Raw genomic sequence first — 24,754 nt, 5'->3', positions numbered from 1 at the left:
TCACTCACCACTCACTCACTGGCACTCACTCACTCACTCACTCACTCACTCACTCCCACCCTGTCTGTGATGTGTTTTCAGGGCATGCTGTGGAGATGGCTTCAGCCACTCACTCACTCACTCCACCCCTGTCTGTAATTGTGTTTTCAGGGCCTGCTGTGGAGATGGCTTAAGCCACTCACTCACTCACTCCCCCTCTGTCTGTGATGTGTTTTCAGGGCCTGCTGTGGAGATGGCTTTAGCCACCCACTCACTCACTCCACCCCTGTCTGTGATGTGTTTTCAGGGCCTGCTGTGGATTGGCTTCAGCCACTCACTCACTCCACCCCTGTCTGTGATGTGTTTTCAGGGCCTGCTGTGGAGATGGCTTCAGCCACTCAATCACTCACTCCCTCACTCCACCCCTGTCTGTGATGTGTTTTCAGGGCCTGCTGTGGAGATGGCTTCAGCCTGTTCACCAGTGACAATGGACTAGTGCTCACCTGTGGTGATGGGTCAAGAGGTTGTCTCGGACATGACGATTGGCTGTCCGCCTCCAAACCTCGCCTCATCGAGACTCTCCTCAGGTAGGAAGTTATTTGTTTGGTTGCTTGCTGTTAAACTTTCAAATGTGCAAATTTCCAGCTGTATGATAGCATTCTGTAAATAAACAAGTGAGTGAGTGAGTGAGTTTTAGTTATACGCCAATTTTGGCGACATTCCAGCAATATCACGACGGGGGACACCAGAAATGGATTCACACATTGTACCCATGTGGGGAATCAAACCCGGGTCTTTGGCATGATGAGCGAACACTTTAACCACTAGGCTACCCCACTGCCCCTAAATAAATAAGTCTGGAACATAAAATCCAGTGATAGGCATGATGAGCAGTGGGATACAATGACATACATCAGCTGACTCAGTGAGCCCGGCCACCAGGCCCCGATTTCTCGAAACAAACTTAAGTCTAAGTTTTGACTTAAGTTCAAATCTTTACTCAAATTTCAGAAAATGCATTTCCCAGAATGAACTGAAATCGATATTAAACTCAAACATAGTAGACAACTTGAGTTTGGTGAATAGAAGACTTAAGTATTTTGGGATTTTTCTTAAAAAATGCAACTGAGTTCAAAATTCAGCTGTTTCAAATTGTCCAACTCAGTTTGAAATTTGAGTAAAAAGTTAAGTTTGTTTCGAGAAATCGGGGCCTGATCCTGTTAGTGGTTTGGACAAGATTTTGAGTTTGATCTTCACTGGTAGCTTCGAGTGTGAATCACACAGTTAGGATGATAATAGCATAATTAGCAAAGGTTTCTGGGAATAATTCTGAGCTTTTATATTTTTTCAATATTTGAAACTTAGAAGACAAATCTCAATTTACCTCATTATTGTACATTCGAAGTTTGATTGTATTCATATTTCAGTGTTGACGTAGTTGCGCTCGCCTGTGGTCCAAGTCATGTTGTTGCTGTAGGCAGCGAAGGGGAAGTCTATGCATGGGGTGACAACAGTTCTGGACAGTTGGGCCTCGGCAATGAAGTCAGCATGTGAGTGGTCTATTACTGAGAAGTTTTTAACGGTTCCCCATTTTCAATCCATTCACTTGAAAAGTGAAAAATAAAACGTTAAAGTGCATGGGCCAATTGAATAAAATGTTTAAGTAGAATATAATAGCATGTTGATGCATGGCAAATTTGGGCTAGTTTCACGCTGACAGTGTGTGGTTTTGGATAGGTAGAAATTTTGCACCCTTGTACCTGAGGTCGCGTTACTTGACCTGGGTACGCGTTACAGCTTATTTAGAGTTAATTCCATAAGTGACATGACAGTCATGGTGACTGAAACTAGGTGAGGTGAGGTGAGGTGACGACGTACATGCGTGTGTATGTGTATGTGCGGCTGCTTGTACTAGCCCAGACTGAAGCTGGTTTAATAGTGCTAGCCCACTGAGATACCATGCCGCAGTGAAGCATGAATACCCCACTCAGACACATTATACTGACTCCGAGTCGACCAGTCCTTGTTGTACCCATTTATGCCAAGCACCAGTCAGGGAGACTGAAACTAAAAAAAGGTTGCATTTGATCAACAACTGTGGTGTGTGTGGTCTTGTGCATAGACTTTGGCAGCTTGACTCCTGAGAGTTTCTAGGACTTCTGTCCTGCACCACAACGAAGCATGTATGTGGCAAGTGAGTTTGTTCAAAATTGCCTCTATTCACCCAGCAGAAAAAGGGTACCCGGTGGGATAAGTCATGTGACTATTAACCTTGTAGTGCCTCAAAGGGGTAATAATGTCCGTCATCTTGTATGCGCGTAGAGCATGCCTGTGTGGCGTGGAGTTCAGCGCTGTGTAAGTTATTATTATTACTCAAAAAAAGGGAATGGAACTTGTGCAGTGTGGTACTGAATTTTAAGGGTGGTGGCAAGTCCTCTATGTGGTAACATCTGACAAAACACACTTGAAGGTTTAACATGGAAGTTTATGTCCAATACTTTTGTTTTAGTTCAGACACACCCTTGCATAATTGCACCAATTCTTAATAATGTAACACAAAGTCTTATGTGAGTGAGTGAGTGAGTTTAGTTTTACGCTGCACACAGCAACATTCCAGCTATATGGCAGCGGTCTATAAATAATCCAGTCTGGACCAGACAATCCAGTGATCAACAACATGAGCACCGGTCTAAGCAATTAGGACGACATGTGTCAACCAAGTCAGCGAGCCTGACCACCCGATCCCGTTAGTCGCCTATAACGATAAGCATGTGTTACTGAAGACCAATTCTAACCTGGACCTTCACAGTTATATAAGCAAAAAAACAACATTGAATTAGAATGTTATTCAGTACTGATGTGTAAAACCCATAACTCACTCACTCACTGATTGTTCAGATGTCAGCCAGAGGAAGTGTCCATTTCGGAGCCAGTGGTGTTCCGTGACGTCCGCTGCGGCAACGATGGAACTATGCTTCTGTCCGACGTCGGCAGTGTGTTTGCCTGCGGAAGTAATGAGAACAATAAGTTGGTTTTTCCTTATCCTGACTCATGCTCTTTTGCTTGTCTTCTTCTTCTTGCGAACATAGTGGAACACTTGTATCTCCCTAATTGAAGCTCCCTTCAATGTAAAATCACTAATTAGTACACCACGAGTTACCTCCCTTCCACAAGCGGAGGAGAGAGCCACCCTCTACCCATGTGCCTCACTCTCTCCTTCTTAGCCCAGTGAGCTGGGCGTGAGAGCGCCTGTGTCTCCGACACACTATATCCTTGGATTATATTTAGTTAGTTACCTCGTATAGACATCTATAGAGGTTTAGCTAGTATCCTTCAACAATTATATATTGATATTTAGTAGAGTGTTTCTACTGTTTATTCACGGGGCGCCATGTTTGTTCTGTGGATTACGTTGATGAAAATTCTGTACTGTTGCAGATTCGTTTTTATTCTGCTGCTGATCGCATTTAATATGCCCTAGCTGTACTGCGCCATGTTCATTTTATTCCGCGTGGCAGTTCGCGGTACTAATTTATCAATTCTGCCTTTAATAAATAAATACTTTATGTTTGAGGCAGCGCAGCAGATGGAGTCGCGTATGCAGAGTCTAGCCATGACTGATACACCTGAACCCTCGCCAGTCTACTGCTGTTGGTCGACCCCCTCCCGTCTGGTATTCGCTAGAGTGGTGGAGGCGTGGGGCGTAGTCCGCCGCCTCAAGAAGCGTCCTGCTTCCCCAGACATCCCATCGTCGCGGCCGAAGACTAGAGGGCTTCTACTGCATCTCAGCGCCAGACTTCACACCCCAGGGCAGCGTCGACCTCTGAGGGAAATCAGCGAAGTCTACTAGAACTTTCTCAGCCGAGATTGTTCCGTCGCAGAATTTGGGCCTGTATGATGATCAGCCGATCATCATACCTGATAATACATCAAAGAATGACCGATGTCGGCAACAGTGATGTCAGCGCAGATCAACATGCAGCCTGATGTACTAGCGCTGATATTCGATGATCTTCCTGAGGGTCCGTCGCTACCAACACTCAGCGCGGACTTAGCACCCCAGGGCGGCGTCGACCTCTGAGGAAATCAGCGAAGTCTACTAGGACTTTCTCAGCGAGATTGTTCCAGCCGCTGAACTGGGCCTCTCGATGATCAACCGATCATCATCCCGGCGTCGCATACAAGAAGCGACCAGTGACATCAGCAGAGATAAGCCATGCAGCCTGATGTCTCTACACTGATGTCAGGCGACTTCCCTGAGGGCTCAGCAGCTGTCGCCAGCAGAGAGGGCACCGACCGCCGTCGCCAGACCATCCCAGGCGAGCTGTTGCGGCAGATCATGACCATGATGGAGGGCCACTACAGGCGGGGAGAAGCAGCCAGCCCAGGGCCTGAGCAGCGCCAGACAACACCCAGAGGCACCCCAGTCAGCGTGGCAGCCACGCGAAGAAGCAGCCGAGAAGGAAGTCACAGACCACCTCGGCGAAGGACCCAGATGTACAGTCTTCGCGAAGGCTTTCAGCGAAGAGCGGGGAGATCGTCACCGTCCTCGGCCTCATCCTCAGATGCGGACTCAAGGTCATCCATAGGCGCCAGATCACCTAGGCGATCTCCGCCCGTTCACCACGGCGATCTCCCGTACATCACCGCGTCGATCACCTCGCGGGTCACCACAAAGTCGGCAGCGTCACCCGACATAGAGATAGCAGCACACAGGTCACCATCAGAAGAGCATCAACCTCTCATCACCCGATGCTGGTACAGAAGATGATGGAGACATCATCTTCTCAGGCGCTGAGATAAGATATTGGATGGTAAACAACCTAGATTTATCTTCACCGTCCAAGAGTGGCAACTCAGCGCAGACATACCTGATGAAGGAAGGCGATGTAGGCGTCGTCACCCTACCTCCGATCGACCCGATTGCTGCGGTGCCACAGAATGTGGACACAGCCTACCATAAAGGCATGTAAGTTCAAGCGCCAGGCGTATGTTCTTTGGCCTTAATAGATCTAGAGCGATCAATGAGATTCTTATCACCAGATTTGGTGACCACGACTTCTGAAGATGATAGGATGATCTACTTCGGCTCTACTTATGCAGAACCAGCAAGAACCACACCCTGTATGAAGCTAGCGGCTCATATATTGATGGGACTCTAGACGCCCGATAAGGAAGTCCCAGGCGCCTCAGCGAAGGAACTAGAGCCTCACCAGTTACAAGGGGCGTCCGCGGAGGGTAAGCGCCGCCGACCCACATCCTGTTGAACACAGAGGTGGTTCCGCGAAGCAAGCATGAGTCAGGATAAGTATAAAATATCAATTTTTACTCTAAAAATTACATATATATATACTGATCGGGCTCTGACTCGATACCAACCAGCGAAGGTCGCGAAGGCTAAGTGGCTCAAGTCTGCTTCACCCAGAAGATCTAGAAGGGATACTTGAGAGCCGTGAAGTCTCGGCGTTCACCGAGGAAGTATCCTCAAGGTCTCCATATACTAGCCACTTTCGTCATATATAGCTACTTTCGTCAGTCCGTTCAAGACATCGCATAAAGTGTCTATCAACTGTATGCCATATGCGATCTATAAGCCTCGCGAAGACAATTGCACAGGCTATTTACAACACAGAGCGTAAGCTATATTAATTAGTCAGCGGCGTTTCATAGATATTCACAGAAATCAACTTTCCGTATAGATTGCTAGAATATGCTATCCCACACTACGATCACGATTATCTACATGCGTGACCATTCGCAGATCTGCGAACAATTCAATATCGAAATTGAACAGCAACCTGTTACAGCGAGTATAACTCATAATGTCGTCAGCGTTTCTGAGAAGTAATATGTACAACAAGTTCAGCTTTAATTCTACAATTATGGCGATACATTCATGTATACAGTCTACAAGCTGACAACTTGCAAGTTTATTTGTACCTTTATATAAGGAAGTCGAATTATATTCAAAACTGAAGTTACTTTCCGACGACCAGGAAAATAACCTACCCAGCATTAATATTACAGGCGAGGTATTTGGCGGCGGAGTTTGTAGCGTTTACCATTAACCCTCGAAACCGTGGTCACTTTCGGGTAACCCGGGAAAGCTACGGTGAAGACCGGCGATTATGCTAATATAAGCGGCGGCAAGATTTTATACAAGGTTTTTCCTGCTACACGGTGACATCACTGGCGGGTATTCTACAGAATCAAAATGCCTTGTTCTGATTGGACGCGATGGACAGCGACCTCGCATGAGAGGTCGGTCTTAGTTCACAGTTCAAGACTCGCGTTACAAGTGACAACTATATATCAGTGAGCGAGCAAGCCTCCTTACAGTCCAGTTAATCTGAACCTTCATGATTGGGCTGCTTTCTTCAGGTTAGAGACCTCCCTGTCAAGTTAGGGCGAGGGGCACGGCAGTCAGGCGATTTTACATAAAGTTCAGCGAGGACAGACACACCTGGTTGTGCACCTACATCGTCAAAGGACTTAGGCGAATTTACCTAGGCGGCGGAATACAAGTGGATCTAAATCCACAGCGTCTCAGTCTACAACTGAATTTCATCATCAAACTACTAACACAACTAGATGGTGAGTAAACCTACTTAAGCTTTCTGATTGGAGGATTAAAGCGGAAGTTTCAGCGCTCAACCGGGATCTGTATATAGTGCTCCAACACCTCACAAGTGAGGTTTATGAACAACGCCTGGATGACATACTTGGACTTCATGATCACGATGATTCTATCACGATGGCCAGCAAGAGCACTGTAAATTTATCTCCACCGAACCAAACAGGGAGGAAAAATGCATCAGATTATTTCCTCTATATTCAAGTTCATGAGACTGAAGTCTCATGTACTACCATCTCCTTGGATCAGAACTGTCATACTATGTGCCTACAAGACTGATGGACCCGATCCGACCCTCCATGAGCTTCTAATACTCATGATATTAGGCTAACTTCTACAATTGATCTACACAAATGTTATTTGAAATTATGGAGGGTTATTTCTGGAGATCCGATATGGTGGTTGCCAACCATTATCTGAGAGATATCACCGTCAAGGGCGTCTCAGGTATCCACCAATTAGGTTCCAGGGTCCTCGCACAACAGTTGACAGTTCCTCGGGAGAAGATAAGTCAATCTTACAGATTTCTACTTATCTTATAACAGTACTAAATAGCTACATGCTATATATAATTTGCTTAAGTTCTTTTTATCATCACAGTACTATGATTATTACATCATACAATATATAAGTTAACAACTCTACAGAGTTTGTTATTATATATTTACCTTAAGTTAATCATATCTTAAAGCGTAGTACTATGGTTGCATTATAAATGCATTAGCTAATAAACTCTACAGAGTTTTGGCTATTATATCACGTAGCTTAAGTTAATTATATCTTAAGCATAGTACTATACACATATTATAAAAATATATTAGCTTACAAACTCTCACGAGGTTTTGCTATTATATAGGTAGCTTAAGCTTATTCATATCTTAAGCTCAGTACTATGTTTATATCATATAAGTATATTAGCTAACAAACTCTAAAGAGTTTTTTGCTAATTGGCTTAAGTTTCATCATATCTTAAGCATTATGGTTACATTATAACATGTATTAGCTAACAAACTCTACGGGTTTTGCTATTATATATGTAACTTAAGCTTATTCATATCTTAAAGCGCAGTACTATGTTTATATCATATAGGTATATTAGCTATCAAACTCTAAAGAGTTTTGCTATTATATATTTGGCTTAAGTTTCATCATATTTTAAGCTTTATGGTTACATTATAACATGTATTAGCTAACAAACTCTACGAGAGTTTTGCTATTATATATGTAACTTAAGTTTCCTTCATACTTAATTATGTTTATATCATATAGGTATATTAGCTAACTCAGTTTTGCTATTATATATTTGGCTCATCATATTTTAAGCTTTATGGTTTTAGCTAACAAACTCTCTGAGGGTTTTGCTATATATGTAGCTTAAGGTTTTCCTTCATATCTTAAGCTCAATACTAGGTTTATATCATATAAGTATATTAGCTAACAAAACTCTAAAAGGTTTTTGCTATTATATATTTAGCTTAAGTTCATCATATCTTAAGCAGTATGGTTACATTATAAAATGTATTAGCTAACAAACTCTCACAGGAGTTTTGCTTTTATATATATAGCTTAAGTTTAATCATATCTTAAGCTCAGTACTATGTTTTTTAACATAAAAAGTATATTAGTTAAAAAACTCTAAGGAGTTTTTTTTGCTATATACATTTAGCTTAAGTCTAATCATATCTTAAGCTTAATACTATGGTTACAATATAAGTCTATTAGCTAATAAACTCTACAGAGGTTTTGGCTATTGTATATGTAGCTTAAGTTAATTATATCTTAAGCACAGTACTATACTCATATTGTAAAAATATATTAGCTAACAAACTCTACAGAGTTTGCTATTATATATGTAGCTAAAGCTTATTCATATCTTAAGCTCAGCACTATGTTTATATCATATAAGTATATTAGCTAACAAACTCTAAAGAGTTTTGCTATTATATAATTAGCTTAAGTTTAAGCATATCTTAAGCTTAGTACTATGTTTATATCTTAAAGTAATTTAGCTAACAAACTCTAAGGAGTTTATACTAGCAATTTAACAAGCTTAAGTCTATTAGTCTTAAGCATTGTATTAATGTTATATATACTTTATCATAATAAGTACATTGTAATAAGTACATTGTAATAACCTTTATATGGCAGCTGATAAGTTAGCAGCAGGAATTCATCAGTTCAGTGCCTTTATGAAGTTCCCATAGGGTTATTACAATCATCACAGTTCAAATCACTAATTATTAAAATCCAAAGTATTATATATTCCACCTCCTTTTTCGTAGGATTCTACAAACAAAAGAGCATGAGTCAGGATAAGGAAAAATATGTAATTTTTAGAGTAAAATTGATATTTTATACTTATCCTGACTCATGTAATGCTCTCCTCCCATCCTCCCACATAACACTTTGGATTTCCCTGTAAATTCAAATGTTGGGCTCAGTATATGAGGAGAGAGTGAGGCACATGGGTGGAGGTGAAGCCCTCGTTCAGCTTGTGGAAGGGAGGTAGCTTCGTGTGTACTAATTAGTGATTTTACATTGAAGGGAGCTTCAATTAGGGAGATACAAGTGTTCCACTATGTTAGCAAGAAGAAGAAGACAAGCAAAAAGAGCATGAGTCAGGATAAGTATAAAATATCAATTTTACTCTAAAAATTACATAGGCTGTGACTGTGAGGATGTCATCCTGTTGCATTTCCATGGCAACAAGTTAGGCTTCAACTGAATTTGGTGGTAGTGCTCCAGATAACCTTTCAATACTCTCCTTCCTCTTTGCTGTATACACTCCAAAACATTTGACATAATCATAACTGGTAGACATATTCATAAAGAGTATTTTGCCTTTGCCGGGGATATTGATGACTTTGTTTTCTTGTTGTTCTCGTGTCAGTGACCTCGACCATCAGTGACAGTCCTTGTATGATATATTATCTTACCTTCATGTAAAATACTTTAATTTCATTGGTCAATGATGCTTTAACAAGTTTCCATGTCACCCCTCCCAGGAGGGTGACAACTTGAAAACATATTACCGGCTGCCACCGTAACCACCGAAAAGCTGAATGGCTAACAATCATGTGACTTCATAATGATGCATGCAGTGCATGGAGTTCGAAAGCCTTTGGATTAGCTGTTTTTCAGTTCACGATGTACACATTTATTTTACAGACTTTCACTGCTTTATTTAAACTATTTTATACATTGAATCATTTGCGCATTCAACTAACACATAATAAACATTTTTATAGCAGTTTTAAGCTTGTCAGAATATGTTTCACTGATTTTAAATATCATGTCGAGAGGCAGACGCCATTTTGTTTATATGTCATATAGTCGGTAGCGATCTTCAAAATGAAATAAAATGATATTATTTAACATAATGGTAAGATAAATATGTTGTAAACTTCTCCCTCAGGTTATTCCGGCTCGGGTAACATTGCTACAAAAAGGCATTACTACCCTCAAGAGAAGCATACAACTTATAAACTGAATGTGTCTTTAGTGGGGGCAGTGGGGTAGCCTAGTGGTTAAAGCGTTGGCTCATCACACCCAAGACCCAGGTTCGAATCCCCACATGGGTACAATGTGTGAAACCCATTTCTGGTGTCCCCCGCCGTGATGTTGCTGGAATATTGCTAAAAGCGGCGTAAAACCAAACTCAGTCAGTGTCTTTAGTGGTGTTCTCCACAGTTTACAGTGATTATCAAGCAAAATTCTATTGCAGAGTGAAGTGTAGCAAAGATAGTTCAATGACAGGGATGATCTGAATTGGTACAGGAACTTTGTTTTTATTCTGTTTCAGACGGAGGTTGAAGGTCGAAATGTTTTGACCCCGGTGAGGGCGTTGGCACGACACCGCGTCCTTGACATCTCTATCGGCCCGCACCACACTGCCGTGCGTGTAGCATCTGGTCACGTGTACACGTTCGGGCGCAACACCGAGGGTCAGCTGGGTGTGGGGAACACCAAGGCATCGAACACCCCAGTAGAGGTCAAACCCCTGCAGGACAAGTGTGTCAATGTAAGGAAACGAAAAGACTCACCTCATATCAGAAAATGTGTAGGAGATACATAAATCGGTTCAAGTTGAAATGCTATATTTTTTCTGGGTGAATTTGTTTTATACAGTTGAGCTCTGTTGTCTCGATATTCATGGGACCAAGAATATCCGAAAAGTTATCCGAACTTAGAGACATCCAACCAGGTCATATCATCACATATCACTATGAAAGAAAACAAAACACACCTCAGTATGTTTTAATTCGAAACTATAATCCATTATCAGTAGTGTTTAGTTGTAACAGTGAGTAATCCTAATTAAATACCAAACAAGTAACACTTTCAACTCAATTAGCCTTAATTAGTTTACACTACCGCATCCCTTTGATTTCATGCTGCACCATGTGTAAACATATGGAAACAACCTCAATCCACAGGGATACTTGCCCCTGAAAGGCAGGTGAATATCAAGTTTCTTTGCAAACAACGAGTTGAAAGGGTCATTTTGCTTGTTGGGACCATGAAATTATATCGAGATATCCGAAATATCGAGACATCCGTATCGAGTTAAAAGAGCTTGAATAATTATAAATTATGAAGGATTTTGCTGGGACCAAAATGTATATCGAGACAACCGAGATATCAATTTATCAGAGTTCGACACAATGGTGCTCGACTGTATGTTTAATGGATTTGTTAAGGATTGCAGACTGGTGGAAGAGTAACTTCTTTGAGAGGCAGGGCGGTGGGGTAGCCTAATGGTTCAAGCGTTTGGCTCGTCACGCCGAAGACCCGGGTTCGAATCCCCACATGGGCACAATGTGTGAAGCCCATTTCTGGTGTCCCCCTCAGTGATGTTGCTGGAATATTGCTAAAAGCGGCGTAAAACCAAACTCAGTCAGTCAGTCAGTCTACAGAGGTAGGGGCGGTGGGTAGCCTAATGGTTAAAGCATTGGCTCATCACGCGAAGACCCGGGTTCGAATCCCCACATGGGCACAATGTGTGAAGCCCATTTCTGGTGTCCCCCGCCCTGATATTGCTGGAATATTGCTAAAAGCGGCGTAAAACCAAAACTCAGTCAGTCAGTCTTTGAGAGGCATTTAGTTTAGAAGTTTAACAAGGGAGATAGTTGAGGGAGAAACTTTTTTCAGTGTAGCTGCCGACACTGTTATCACTTGTTTAGTCTGGGCAGCTGGGTAGCCCAGTGGTTAAAGCTCTCTGCCCTCTAGCTCATACGACAAAAACCCAGGTTCTATTCCCCACATGGGTACAAAGTGTGAAACCAGTGTCTGGTGTCCCCGCTGTGATATTGCTGGAGTATTGATAAAAGCAGAGTGAAACCATACTCACTCACTCACGAGCTGCCAGATCCATCTCCCTCTGGGAAGAGTGTTCAGTGTCATGATGCCAATGGTCAGGCTGTTTCTATATGTACTGGGGCGGTGGGGTAGCCTAGTGGTTAAAGTGTTGGCTCGTAACGCCGAAGACCCGGGTTCGAATCCCACATGGGTACAGTGTGTGAAGCCCATTTCTGGTGTCCCCCTGCCGTGATATTGCTGGAATATTGCTAAAAGCGGCGTAAAACTAAACTCACTCACTTATACTGTCGTGTTACAGCGTATCCAGTGTGGGGAACACTTCACGGTGGCCAGTACCCGCGACCACGAGCTGTACTACTGGGGGCTGAGGTTCAAGATGCCGTCCCAGCATGCAGTAGAGGACAACACCAGTCGGTCCAGCACCAACGGCAGCATCACCAACGTCTCCTCCAGTGTCATCTCCAAGGACGACATTCGGCTAGAGAGTATCACACCAAGAAAAGCCTCGGCCACCAACTCGCGGACACACAGCTCAGCCAGCGTCACCAGCCTCAACAGCGGGAAGGAGCAACAGACAATGGCCAGTCAAGATGGTGAGTTGTTTGGGCCAGTAACCTTTGTCATTATTTGAATTTAGCTCTCCTCAGTTTGGAGATAAACATATATACACAGATTAAGATTACTGTGTGTATGTATCTTGTAAACAGAGCCGGAAATAACAATCAGCTGTTCACACATTCACTCATGATCTATTAAAGAAATACAGTTCGCCCTACCACCATGTATAGTGTAATAAAACACACTTTTGCCCTGAACTATTATAGTTAAAACACGAGTACGCTTGCGTCCGAAAGTGCTTTTAACGTTATAATAGTTCAGGCTTAAAGTGTGTTTTATTACACTATACATGGTGGTAGGGCTAACTGTATTTCTTTCTAAGATGCCAAATTTAATACTTTCTAAAGATAATTACAATTAATTTAAGGCAGAAAACAAACGACGGTGTAGGTGACCTAAATTAAGAATCCTCCCACAGGGCTAACTGGCGCTGGGCTGTTCTATTGATGTGTCTGCCCCCCTACCTTAAGACCGAACGTTACCAGAAAAACAAATGATAACAGTTTGATGACGGTTTACGTTCGGATTAAATATCTTCTCTGAATTATTTTAATTACATCTGTCATTAACGTAAACCATATGGGGCAATATGAGCGTTGCATTTCTACTACCAGCGTAAGTTTAGATCAGTACATCCAGAGGAAGTTGAGTAGTCAAGCGACATTCCACAATTGCATTGTGGGAATGTAAACATTACTTAAGCGCTACCGTGTCGCTGAAAACTTGTGAGTCGAAATGACACATTTTAACCGTTGTAAAACATAAGCGTAATGTTTCCACCAGTGATGTTAGCTGTGTGAAGCAACAGCAAACCAAGAAACTGGATGCAACGGTGTAGTTTACTGTAGGAGGCCGTATGAGGCGATGACAACTGACATGCATCGTGATGTTGCTTACATTGTGACGTAATGTAAAATGGTTCGATTACGAGGGGGCACACTAGAATGGCTGAGTGACGGGATAACGTCATTCAATTGTTACTTCATCAAAAAACTATACCTTTATTGTCTGATAATGTTTGTTTTTTTCGATTGTTCTAACCGCTAGGCATCTTAGAATAGTGATTAGTCAAAACATACCCATTAATATACTAACGGACAAAAAGGAACTGTGCATTACAATACATTACATAAATAAAAGTTATTTAAGAACTTATAACAATAACCCTAAGGGACCGTTCATAATTTATGGCTAGGGGGGTGGTAATGATTTTTATGGAGAAGCATTTACAATGTAAATGACACCACCACCCCCAAATTTATGTACAAAATAGTGACACCCCCCCAACCCCCCTTGCATGCCATGTACAAAATCAATACACCCACTGTCGATATAAGCAACCTTGATATATGCAGTTTTGGCCATTTTAATGTTTCCTCTCTGCTGTAGCTGGTGTTGCTGGTGCTGATGCTGATGCTGTGAAGGTCGGAGAAGACGACGTACCAATGTCACCACGTCGACAGATAAGTTGTGACAGCGTCATGTCTGCCGCTAATGACAGCGGAGTGCCCACAACACCCCAGGAAGAGTTCAACCCAGGCTTCAGACCTCTGAGTAAGTTCATACAAGCACCACGTAGCAACTTCAGAAAATAACTGTCATAACTCAGGGTCTCGACCTTACACTTCTGTTACCATGGTTACGTGCAGTGTTTAGTTTCCTCAGGTACATCTCATGGTCACAGGAGTGGTGGGGTAGCCAAGTGGTTAGAGTGTTCACTTGTCACACCGAAGACCCGGGTTGATTCCCACATTGGTACAATGTGTGAAGCCCATTTCTGGTGTTCCCTGTCATGATATTAGCGAAATATTGCTAAAAGCAGCATAAAACCATACTCCCTCACTAACTCACTGAAAAAGTTGATGCCAGCACCACAAGAAGTATGACTGTCAGCACTCTTTACCTTGAAATAATGTTGCTTTCAGTGCTTAGATCACTTTGTTGAATGTGTCCCCAGATACATCTCAGCCAAAGTTGTTTCAGTGACTCAGTGGTGTAAGAGTTACTTCCCCTTGAGAAACGTGTTGGAATCTTAATTTAACCTGATAATATTTGTAGGTATGTTAGCATTGTCTCTGTTATCAGAGAGCTAAGTATCTATAAACATGGGGTTGGCATACCACGTCTGAGTGGTTAAGGCCTGACCAATTTTTTTCTTGTTTTACAGATTTTTGTCCTTAGAAAACCTAAAGGCAGGAGGGAAAAAAAATAAAAAATAAATCCTAAAAGTATTATTTTTCCTTATCCTGACTCATGCTCTTTTTGCTTGTCTTCTTCTTCTTGCTAACATAGTGGAACACTTGTATCTCCCTAATTGAAGCTCCCTTCAATTTAAAATCACTAATTAGTATTCACCACGACAGCTGCCTCCTTTCCACATGCTGAACGAGCGAGGAAGCCCTCCCTCACCCATGTGCCTCACTCTCTCCTTCTTCGCCCAGTGAGCTGGACGTGAGTCGCCTGTGTCTCCGACACACTATATCCTTTGATTATATTTAGTTAGTTACCTCGCATAGACATCTATAGAGGTTTAGCTAGTATCCTTCAACGATTATATATTGATATTTAGTCGTTTTTTACAGTTTATTCACGGGGACGTGCATTTGTTTCCAGTGGATGCGTTGATGAAAATTCTGTACTATTGCAGATTACGCTTTTTATGCTGCTGCTGATCCACCTTTAATATGATGTACCGGCCATGTTTATTATATTCACATTGCAGTTGCGGTTACTAATTTATCAATTCTACCTCTTTATTAATATTTACTTTGGCGCTTAAGTAACGCATTGCAGATAGTTCATTAATGCAGAGTCTAGACTGAGGGCACGGAACCCCTCAGCCAGTCTACTGCTGTTGGCCTAACTCCTCCCGATGTGGTGTTCGCTAGAGTGGTGGAGAGGTGTGGCGTGAGTCCGCCATCTCCAAGCAAGCATTCTGTTTCAGACATCCCATCGTCGCGGCAGAAGACTAGAGGGTTTTCTTTACTACATCTCAACAACCGGCGACCGCTCCTGAAGTGCTTGGCCTGTATGATGATCAACCCGGTCATCATACCCGGATGTACATCAAAGATTGACCGATGTCGCACAGATCAGCATGCAGCCTGATGTAACAACGAGATATGCGATGATCGGGGTCCTGAGGGTCCCATCATTACCAACACTCACGCAGACGCCGCGACACCCAGGGCAGCTGCCGACTTCTGAGGGAAAATCAACGGTTCGGACTAGGACTTTTCAACCAGATTGTTCCAGCCGATGACCTGACCTCTACGACATGATCAGCTGATCATCACACCGACGACGCCACAAGAAATCGACGGGGACAGCTACAACGACATTATCAGCAGAGATCACCATGCAGCCTGATGCCTCTACACTGATGTCGACGATTTTCCGTGGACCTCCATTAACACCGCCAGATAAAGCACCCGGATCGCATTCTCGTCGCGGAGACCATCCCAGAAGACATGATGCGACAAATTATGAACATCATGGAGGACCAACTATCTGCGGTAGCAGGAGTCCAGCAACAGCGCTAGGCTCCAACGTGAACAGCACCCCAGAGGCACCCCTCAATAACGTAGCAGCCAGGGACGATGTCACCTTCGAAGGAAGTCAATGACCACCTTGACTTCGAGGACCTCCAGATGTACCGCAGCCCTTGAAGGCCTTCGGCTACGAAAGGACCTAGATGTACAGCTTCGCTGGCTACGGAAAGAACCTAAATACAGCCTTCGCTGCATGACTTGTGGCGAAGGCAGAGATCATCACCTTTATGCGTTTCATCCCCAGATGGACTGGACCATCAGACATCACGGGCGAAGCCTTCGCGAAGGTCATATCGCCGTTCCCAGAGGAAGCTTCGGCCAAGGCATGCGCGAAGCGACACCTGAATCCAGATCATCATCATCTAGAAGCGAGCATCGAGGGACTATACAAAGAGCTTTCGCCAAACTATCAACGTTCCCTCACTAAAGTCCTCGAAGAAGATCAACCCATAGACAAGTTGATCATGTCGACATCAAGCATAAGAACTACAATCGTGATATTGGTTCTGTTGAATCCATGACGAGACATTATGTTCGCTGGCCTAAATAGATCTAGAACGATCACTTGGAGACACTTATCACCAGACTTGTGAACACTCGACTTCTGAATATGATAAAAGATGATCCATGCGCCATGCTAGGCAAGCGCCGCATCCCACATCCTGTTAAACACAGAGGCTGTTCCATGAAACAAAGCTCCGCCATATATATTTATATATATATATATATATATACTAATCGGGCTTTGACTTCGACACCTTCGCGATGGTGGCTCGAAGGCTAAGTGGCTCCAAGTCTACTTCACCCAGAAGATCTAGAAGGGATACTGAGAACTTCATGAAGTCTCCTCGCGTTCACCGAGTGAAGTCTCCTCCAAGGTTTCCATATACTAGCCACTGGCGAATATAGCTACTTTCGTCAGTCCGTTCAAGACGTTTCGCGATAAGTTGATTATCAACTGTATGCCAGATGCCGATCTATAAGCCTACGCCGAAGATAATTGCTCAGGCTATTTACAACACAGAACGTCAGCTGTATTATTAGTCAGCGACATTTCATAGATCTTCACAGAAATCAACTATTCGGTATAAATTGCTATCAACAATCTCGACGACGATACGATTATCTATCATATGTGACCATTACGCATATCTACAGACAATTCAATATCGAAATTGAACAGCAGCCTTGTTACAGCCAGTATAACTCTTAATCGCCAAAGTTTCTGAGAAGAAATATGTACAACAAGTTCAACGTTAATTCTACAATTATGACGATACATTCATGTATACAGTCTACAAGCTCACAACTTGTAAAAGTTGTTTATACCCTTATATATAAGGAAGTCGGAATATATTCAAAACTGAAATTACTTTCACGACAACCAGGAAAATAACCTACCCAGCATAAAATTACAGAGCCTAGATATTTCGCTACCGGAGGTTTCACAAGCGGTTACCATTAACCCTCGAAACACGCGTCACCGGATAACTGGAAGCTACGGTGAAGACCGACGCTTATGCTAATATCAACGCAGCGTACAAGAATTTATTCAAGGTGGGTTTTTCCGCTACACCGTGACATCACAGCGGGTATTATACAGAATCAAAATGCCTTTGTTCTGATTGGACCATGAGGGACACCCACTCTACACAGAGGTCGATCTCTATTCACAGTTCAAGACTTACGCCAAGTGACAACTATATTTCAGTGAACGAGCAAGCCTCATTACAGTCCAGTTAACCTGAACATTCATGATTAGACTGCCTTTCTTCAAGATAGAGACCTCCCCCTGTCAAGTTAAGACGAGGGATCGGCAGTCAGGCGATTTTACATAAAGTTCAACGAGGACAGACACACCTGGTTTTGTGCACCTACATCGTCCAAGGACTGAAATGAGCTTAATTACCTAGACGAAGATACAAGTGGATCTAAATCCACAGCGTTTCAGACTACAGCTGAATTTCATCAAGTTTAATTAACACAACTAGATGGTTAGTAAACCTACTAAACTTCTGTTTGGAGAATAAACGGAAATTTCACTTGCCAACCTGGGGATATGAATATATAGTGTTCAACACCTCACAAGTGAGGTTTATGAACACGCCTGGATGACATACTTGGACCCCATGATACGATGATTCTATCAAGATGGCCAGCAAGAGCACTGTAAATTTATCTCCACTCAAACCAAACAGGAGTAAAAATGCAACAGATTATTTCCCGTATCATCAACTTCACGCAGAGAGAAGTCTCATGTACTATATCTCCATTTGGATCAGAACTGTCATACTACGCGTGCATAAAGGATGGACCTATTCCGAACCCTCCATGAGCTTAATACTCATGATATTATAGCTTAACTTCTACAATTGTTCCACACATATGTGATTGAAATATTGGAGGGTTTATTTCTGGAGATCCGATATGGTGGTTGCAAACCATTATCTGAGAGATATCACCACCGAGGACGCCTCAGGTATACACCAATTCGATCCCATGGTCCTCAGCACAACAGCTGACAGTTCTTCGGAGAAGATAAGTCAATCTAACAGATTTTTACTTATCTTATAACAATACTAAATAGCTTCATGCTATATATAATTTACTTAAGTTCCTTTTATCATCACAGTACTATGATTATTACATCATACAATATATAAGTTAACAACTCTACAGAGTTTGTTATTATATATATTTACCTTAAGTTATTCATATCTTAAGAGTAATATTATGGTTACATGATAAATGCATCAGCTAACAAACTCTACAGAGTTTTTGGCTATTTTATACATAGCTTAAGTTAATTAAGCTTAACAAACTCTAATGAGTTTTACTATTATATAGGTAACTTAAGCTAATTATACCTTAAGCATAGTACTATACTCATATTATTAAAATATATTGGCTAACAAACTCTAAGGAGTTTTGCTATTATATAGGTAGCTTAAGCTTATTCATATCTTAAGCTTAGTACTATGTTTATATCATATAAGTAGATTAGCTAACAAACTCTAAAGGTTTTTTTGCTATTTGGCTTAAGTATCATCATATTTCTAAGCAATATGGTTATATTATAACATGTATTAGCTAACAAACTCTACAGAGTTTTAGCTATTATATATGTAACTTAAGCTTATTCATATCTTAAGCAGTACTATGTTTATATCATATAGGTATATTAGCTATCAAAACTCTAAAAGAGGGTTTTGCTATTATCTATTTCGCATTTAAGTTTCATCATATTTTAAGCTTTATAGTTACATTATAACATGTATTAGCTAACAAACTCTACTGAGTTCTTGCTATTATATATGTAGCTTAAGTTTTCCTTCATAAGCTCAATACTAGGTTTATATCATAGCTAACAAACTCTAAAGGGTTGTTTTCGGCTATTATACAATTAGCTTAAGTTTTCATCATATCTTAAGCAGTATGGTTACATTATAAAGCAAGATAGCTAACAAAACTCGACGGAGTTTTGTTATTATATATATATAGCTTAAGTTTCATCATAACTTAAGCTCAGTACTATAAGCTTAGCAATTATGGTTACACTATAAACATATTAGCTAATAAACTCTACAGAGTTTTGGCTATTATATATGTAGCTTAAGTTAATAATATCTTAAGCACAATACTATACTCATATTGTAAAATATATTAGCTAACAAACTCACGGAGTTCTGCTATATATATGTTGCTTAAGTTCATTATATCTTAAGCACACTATATACTCATATTGTAAAATATATTAGCTAACAAACTCTACGGAGTTTTGCTATTATATATGTAGCTTAAGTTAATTATATCTTAAGCACACTACTATACTCATATTGTAAAATATATTAGCTAACAAAACCCTACAGAGTTTTGCGCTATATATATGTAGCTTAAGTTAATTATATCTTAAGCTCAGTACTATACTAATATTATAAATATATTAGCTAACAAACTCTACAGAGTTTGGCTATTATATATGTAGCTTAAGTTAATTATAGCTTAAAGCACAGTACTATACTCATATTATAAAAATATATTAGCTAACAAACTCTACAGAGTTTGGCTATTATATATGTAGCTTAAGTTAATTATATGCTTAAGCACGGTACTATACTCATATTATAAAAATATATTAGCTAACAAACTCTACAGAGTTTTGCTATTATATATGTAGCTAAAGCTTATTCATATCTTAAGCTCAGCATTATATCTATATCATATAAGTATATTAACTAACAAACTCTAAAGAGTTTGCTGTTATATAATTAGCTTAAGTTTAATCATATCTTAAGCTTAGTACTATGTTATATCTTAAAGTATTTTAGCTAACAAACTCTAAGGAGTTTATACTAGCATATTAACAAGCTTAAGTCTATTAGTCTTAAGCATTGTATTAATGTTATATATACTTTATCATAATAAGTACATGGTAATAACCTTTTATATGGCAGCTGATAAGTTAGCAGCAGGAATTCATCAATTCAGTGCCTTTATGAAGTTCCCATAGGGTTATTACAATCATCACAGTTCAAATCACTAATTATTAAAAAATCCAAAGTATTAGATATTCCCACCTCCGTTCCGTAGGATGCTACAAGCAAAAAGAGCATGAGTCAGGATAAGGAAAAATATGTAATTTTTGGAGTAAAATTGATATTTTATACTTATCCTGACTCATGCTCTTTTTGCTTGTCTTCTTCTTCTTGCGAACATAGTGGAACACTTGTATCTCCCTAATTGAAGCTCCCTTCAATTTAAAATCACTAATTAGTATTCACCACGAGTTACCTCCTTTCCACAAGCGCGGGAACGAGGGCGCCACCTCTACCCATGTGCCTCACTCTCTCCTCATATACTGAGCCCAACATTTGAATTTACAGGGAAATCCAAAGTGTTATTTGGGGAGGATGGGAGGGCTGACCTCATGAGTCAGGATAAGTATAAAATATCAATTTTACTCCAAAAATTACATTTTACTTTGGGCAATTTATGAAGTGTATATGGGGCAAAACACAATCTAAAAAACACTTTTCTTGTAAATTTACATTTTTGGCCAATAAATCATTAGGATTTTATTTTTGAGTGGGGAAAATTAACTTTCTTATTCTTGAAAAAATACGACCGGCGGGATCCGTAAACCAAGAAATAAATTTGGTGTGGCCTAAACAAGCACTGTAAAACCAGCATCTGTCAATTTTAAGTACAGCTAGCATGTTTGTATGCCACCTTTAGCAATGTTCAGCAAAGTAATTCTGGGGAGCACCAATAAATGGCTTCACTCAGTACTACTTGAACTCATATTGGGAATCAAACCATGATGAGCAAACACTTTAACCACTTTAACGACTAGGCATTCCCCTATGACTGGTACAAACAGACGTGTGAGGATGTTGCTGCTTGAGTGAAATAAACTTGAACACCACATGCACCACAACTCAAATTGAAGCCTCATATTTCCTTTTGTAAGTGAAACTATTAAAAGTTTCCCAAATGGAACTGAAAGGCCATCCTTTGATGAATGGTAAGGTGGTTTTCTGTCCTTGGTGCAGGCAGTGTACCCCGCCGATCAACCAGCGCCAGTAGCCGGGAGAACCTGAAGGAGAAAGACAAGGAGAAGGAGAGAGAGAAGGAGATCATGAGAGACGACTGTGTCGTTCTCCTGGAGCCAGTGGAGATCATCAGGTGGGTTACAGGGATGTGCGTGGGTGTGATATAGTTGGGTGTGGTTACAGGTGGATTTGGCTATAGTTATCTGGGTGGATATGGATAGAAGCGGGTGTACTTGCAGCGATACAGCTGGGTGTGTTTCCAATGACACAGATTGTCAAAGTTACAGTGATACAGATGGGTGTGGTTACAATGACACAGATTGTCAAAGTTACAGTGGTACAGATGGGTGTGGTTACAATGACACAGATTGTCAAAGTTACAGTTGTACAGATGGGTGTAGTTACAGTGATACAGGTGGGTGTGGTTACAGTGATACAGGTGGATGTGGTTTCAGTGATACCGATGGTTTTGGTTAGTCATACATATAGGTGTGGTAACAGTGATACAGGTGGGTGTGGCTACACTGATACAGGTGGGTGTGTTTACAGTGATACAGATGGGTGTGGTTACAGTGATACAGGTGGGTGTGGTACACTGATACAGATGGGTGTGGTTACAGTGATACAGGTGGGTGTGGTGACAGTGATACAGGTGGGTGTGTTTACAGTGATACAGATGGGTGTGGTTACAGTGATACAGATGGGTGTGTTTACAGTGATACAGATGGGTGTGGTTACAGTGATACAGATGGTGTGGTTACAGTGATACAGATGGGTGTGGTTACAGTGATACAGATGGGTGTGGTTACAGTATTGATACAGATGTGGGTGTGGTTACAGTGATACAGATGGGTGTGGTTACAGTGATACAGACGGTGTGGTTACAGTGATACAGGTGGGTGTGGTTACTTGGTGTGGTTACAGTGATACAGTGGGTGTGGTTACAGTGATACAGATTGGCATGGTTACAGTGATACAGGTGGGTGTGGTTACAGTGATACAGGTGGGTGTGGTTACAGTACAGATTGGCATGGTTACAGTGATACATGGGCATGGTTACAGTGATACAGGTGGGTGTGGTTACAGTGGCACAGATTGGCATGGTTACAGTGATACAGGTGGGTGTGGTTACAGTGATACAGGTGGGTGATTTACAGTGATACAGGTTACAGTACAGTGATACAGGTGGGTGTGGTTACAGTGGCACAGATTGGCATGGTTACAGTGATACAGGTGGGTGTGGTTACAGTGATACAGATGGGTGTGGTTACAGTGTTACAGTGATACAGGTGGGTGTGGTTACAGTGATACAGATGGGTGTGGTTACAGGTGGGTGTGGTTACAGTGGCACAGTGTGACATGGTTACAATGATACAGATAGGTGTGGTTACAGTGATACAGGTGGGTGTGGTTACTTGGCACAGATTGGCATGGTTACAGTGATACAGGTGGGTGTGGTTACTTGGCACAGATTGGCATGGTTACAGTGATACAGGTGGGTGTGGTTACAGTGATACAGATGGTGTGGTTACAGTGGCACAGATTGGCATGGTTACAGTGATACAGGTGGGTGTGGTTACAGTGATACAGGTGGGTGTGGTTACCTGGCACAGATTGGCATGGTTACAGTGATACAGGTGGGTGTGGTTACAGTGATACAGATAGTGTGGTTACAGTGATACAGGTGGGTGTGGTTACTTGGCACAGATTGGCATGGTTACAGTGATACAGATGGGTGTGGTTTCACTGATACAGACGGTGGCTATAGAGAATACTACACGAGGTCTCATAACATCTAATTATGGTGTGAAACAAGTGTCCTTACAGATGGTATCTGGTACACTACACCAGACGATTAATGACCACGTGGGTAATAAACAGTGATACAGATGGGTGTGGTTACATTGGCACAGATTGGCAAGGTTACAGTGATACAGATGGGTGTGGTTACACTGATACAGACGGTGGCTATAGAGAATACTACACGAGGTCTCATAACATACGAATTATGCGAAACAAGTGTCCTTCGTATGGTATCTGGTAACTACCCATACGTTGACCACGTGGGTAATAAACAGTGATACAGATGGTGTGGTTACATTGGCACAGATTGGCAAGGTTGCAGTAATATAGATGGGTGTGAGTAGAGCGATACAGATGTTGTGGTTACACTGATACAGATTGGCATGGTTGCAGTGATAGAGATGGGTGTGAGTAGAGTGATACAGATGGGTGTGAGTAGAGTGATACAGATGGGTGTGGTTGTAGTGATACAGATGTCTGTTGTTATGTTGTCTACAGGATAGAGCAGGTGAATGAGAAGGTGTTGCTTGGAAACTTCTTCTGTCACGGGGAGAATCTGTTTGTCCAGCTTGAGACGACAGCACCGCCACCCCGACGGAAGGCACTGAAGAAACGCAGCCTCAGGTGAGTGGGCTCTAAGACATGTAGAACCTCCTGAAGGAAGTGAAACATACTCACCTTGAGTAACTTACAGTGTTACATAATTCCAGAAGTACATGTGCCCTGTCACACTTTATTTGAATGAGTGTGTGAGTGTGTATGGGTTTACACCAATTTCAGCAACATCACGGCAGGAACACCAAATGCCGGCTTCACACATTTGTATCAATGTATCCAAGCGGGAAATCGAACCCAGGTCTTTGTTAAACAAGAAATAAGATTGGTTTGGCAATCAGTAGTGCACTGTCTTCGATTGTATATCTCCATGGCTGAGGTTTTGAGTCCATGAATTCATGAAATGTTTCTTTTGAAATTTTATGAAAGCCAAAGAAATTCTCAAAACATTTTCACTAAGATCAACTGTTTTAATGTCACGTTCACTCATGAAACAGGGCTGTTTTCTCTGACATAGAATAGTTGAATGTTCTCTGTGATACAGACCGTATAGCTGGACTATAGCTGAATGAGGCATTGAACAACAAACTAACGGGACTGAAAGATTGTTATCTTACCTTGATATAAAATACATAATTTCATTGGTCAATGACGCTTTATCAAGTTTCCGTGTCAGCCCCTCCAGAGTTCAAAAACCGTTCGATTAGCTGTTTTTGAATTCATTATGTAGACATTTATTTCAC

General features: G+C 41.5%; 1 protein-coding gene across 1 annotated transcript in view; it reads left to right on the top strand.

Moving 5' to 3' along the window:
* Positions 1-24,754, top strand: part of LOC124260187 — an 80,630-nt gene that overhangs the window by 36,456 nt on the left and 19,420 nt on the right. The window contains exons 16-23 of the mRNA XM_046694445.1: positions 426-566; positions 1,407-1,529; positions 2,878-3,010; positions 10,416-10,634; positions 12,231-12,525; positions 13,940-14,104; positions 21,654-21,786; positions 23,955-24,080. Coding sequence (XP_046550401.1) covers positions 426-566; positions 1,407-1,529; positions 2,878-3,010; positions 10,416-10,634; positions 12,231-12,525; positions 13,940-14,104; positions 21,654-21,786; positions 23,955-24,080 — 1,335 coding nt within the window. The remainder of the gene's footprint in view (positions 1-425; positions 567-1,406; positions 1,530-2,877; positions 3,011-10,415; positions 10,635-12,230; positions 12,526-13,939; positions 14,105-21,653; positions 21,787-23,954; positions 24,081-24,754) is intronic.

Source organism: Haliotis rubra, unplaced genomic scaffold (genome assembly GCF_003918875.1).
Source record: "Haliotis rubra isolate DU_JTF1 unplaced genomic scaffold, ASM391887v1 Scf753, whole genome shotgun sequence".
In the NCBI taxonomy this organism is placed as follows: Eukaryota; Metazoa; Mollusca; class Gastropoda; order Lepetellida; family Haliotidae; genus Haliotis; species Haliotis rubra.
Note: the sequence above shows the minus strand (reverse complement) of the source record. Positions and strands in the feature narration are given on the sequence as shown.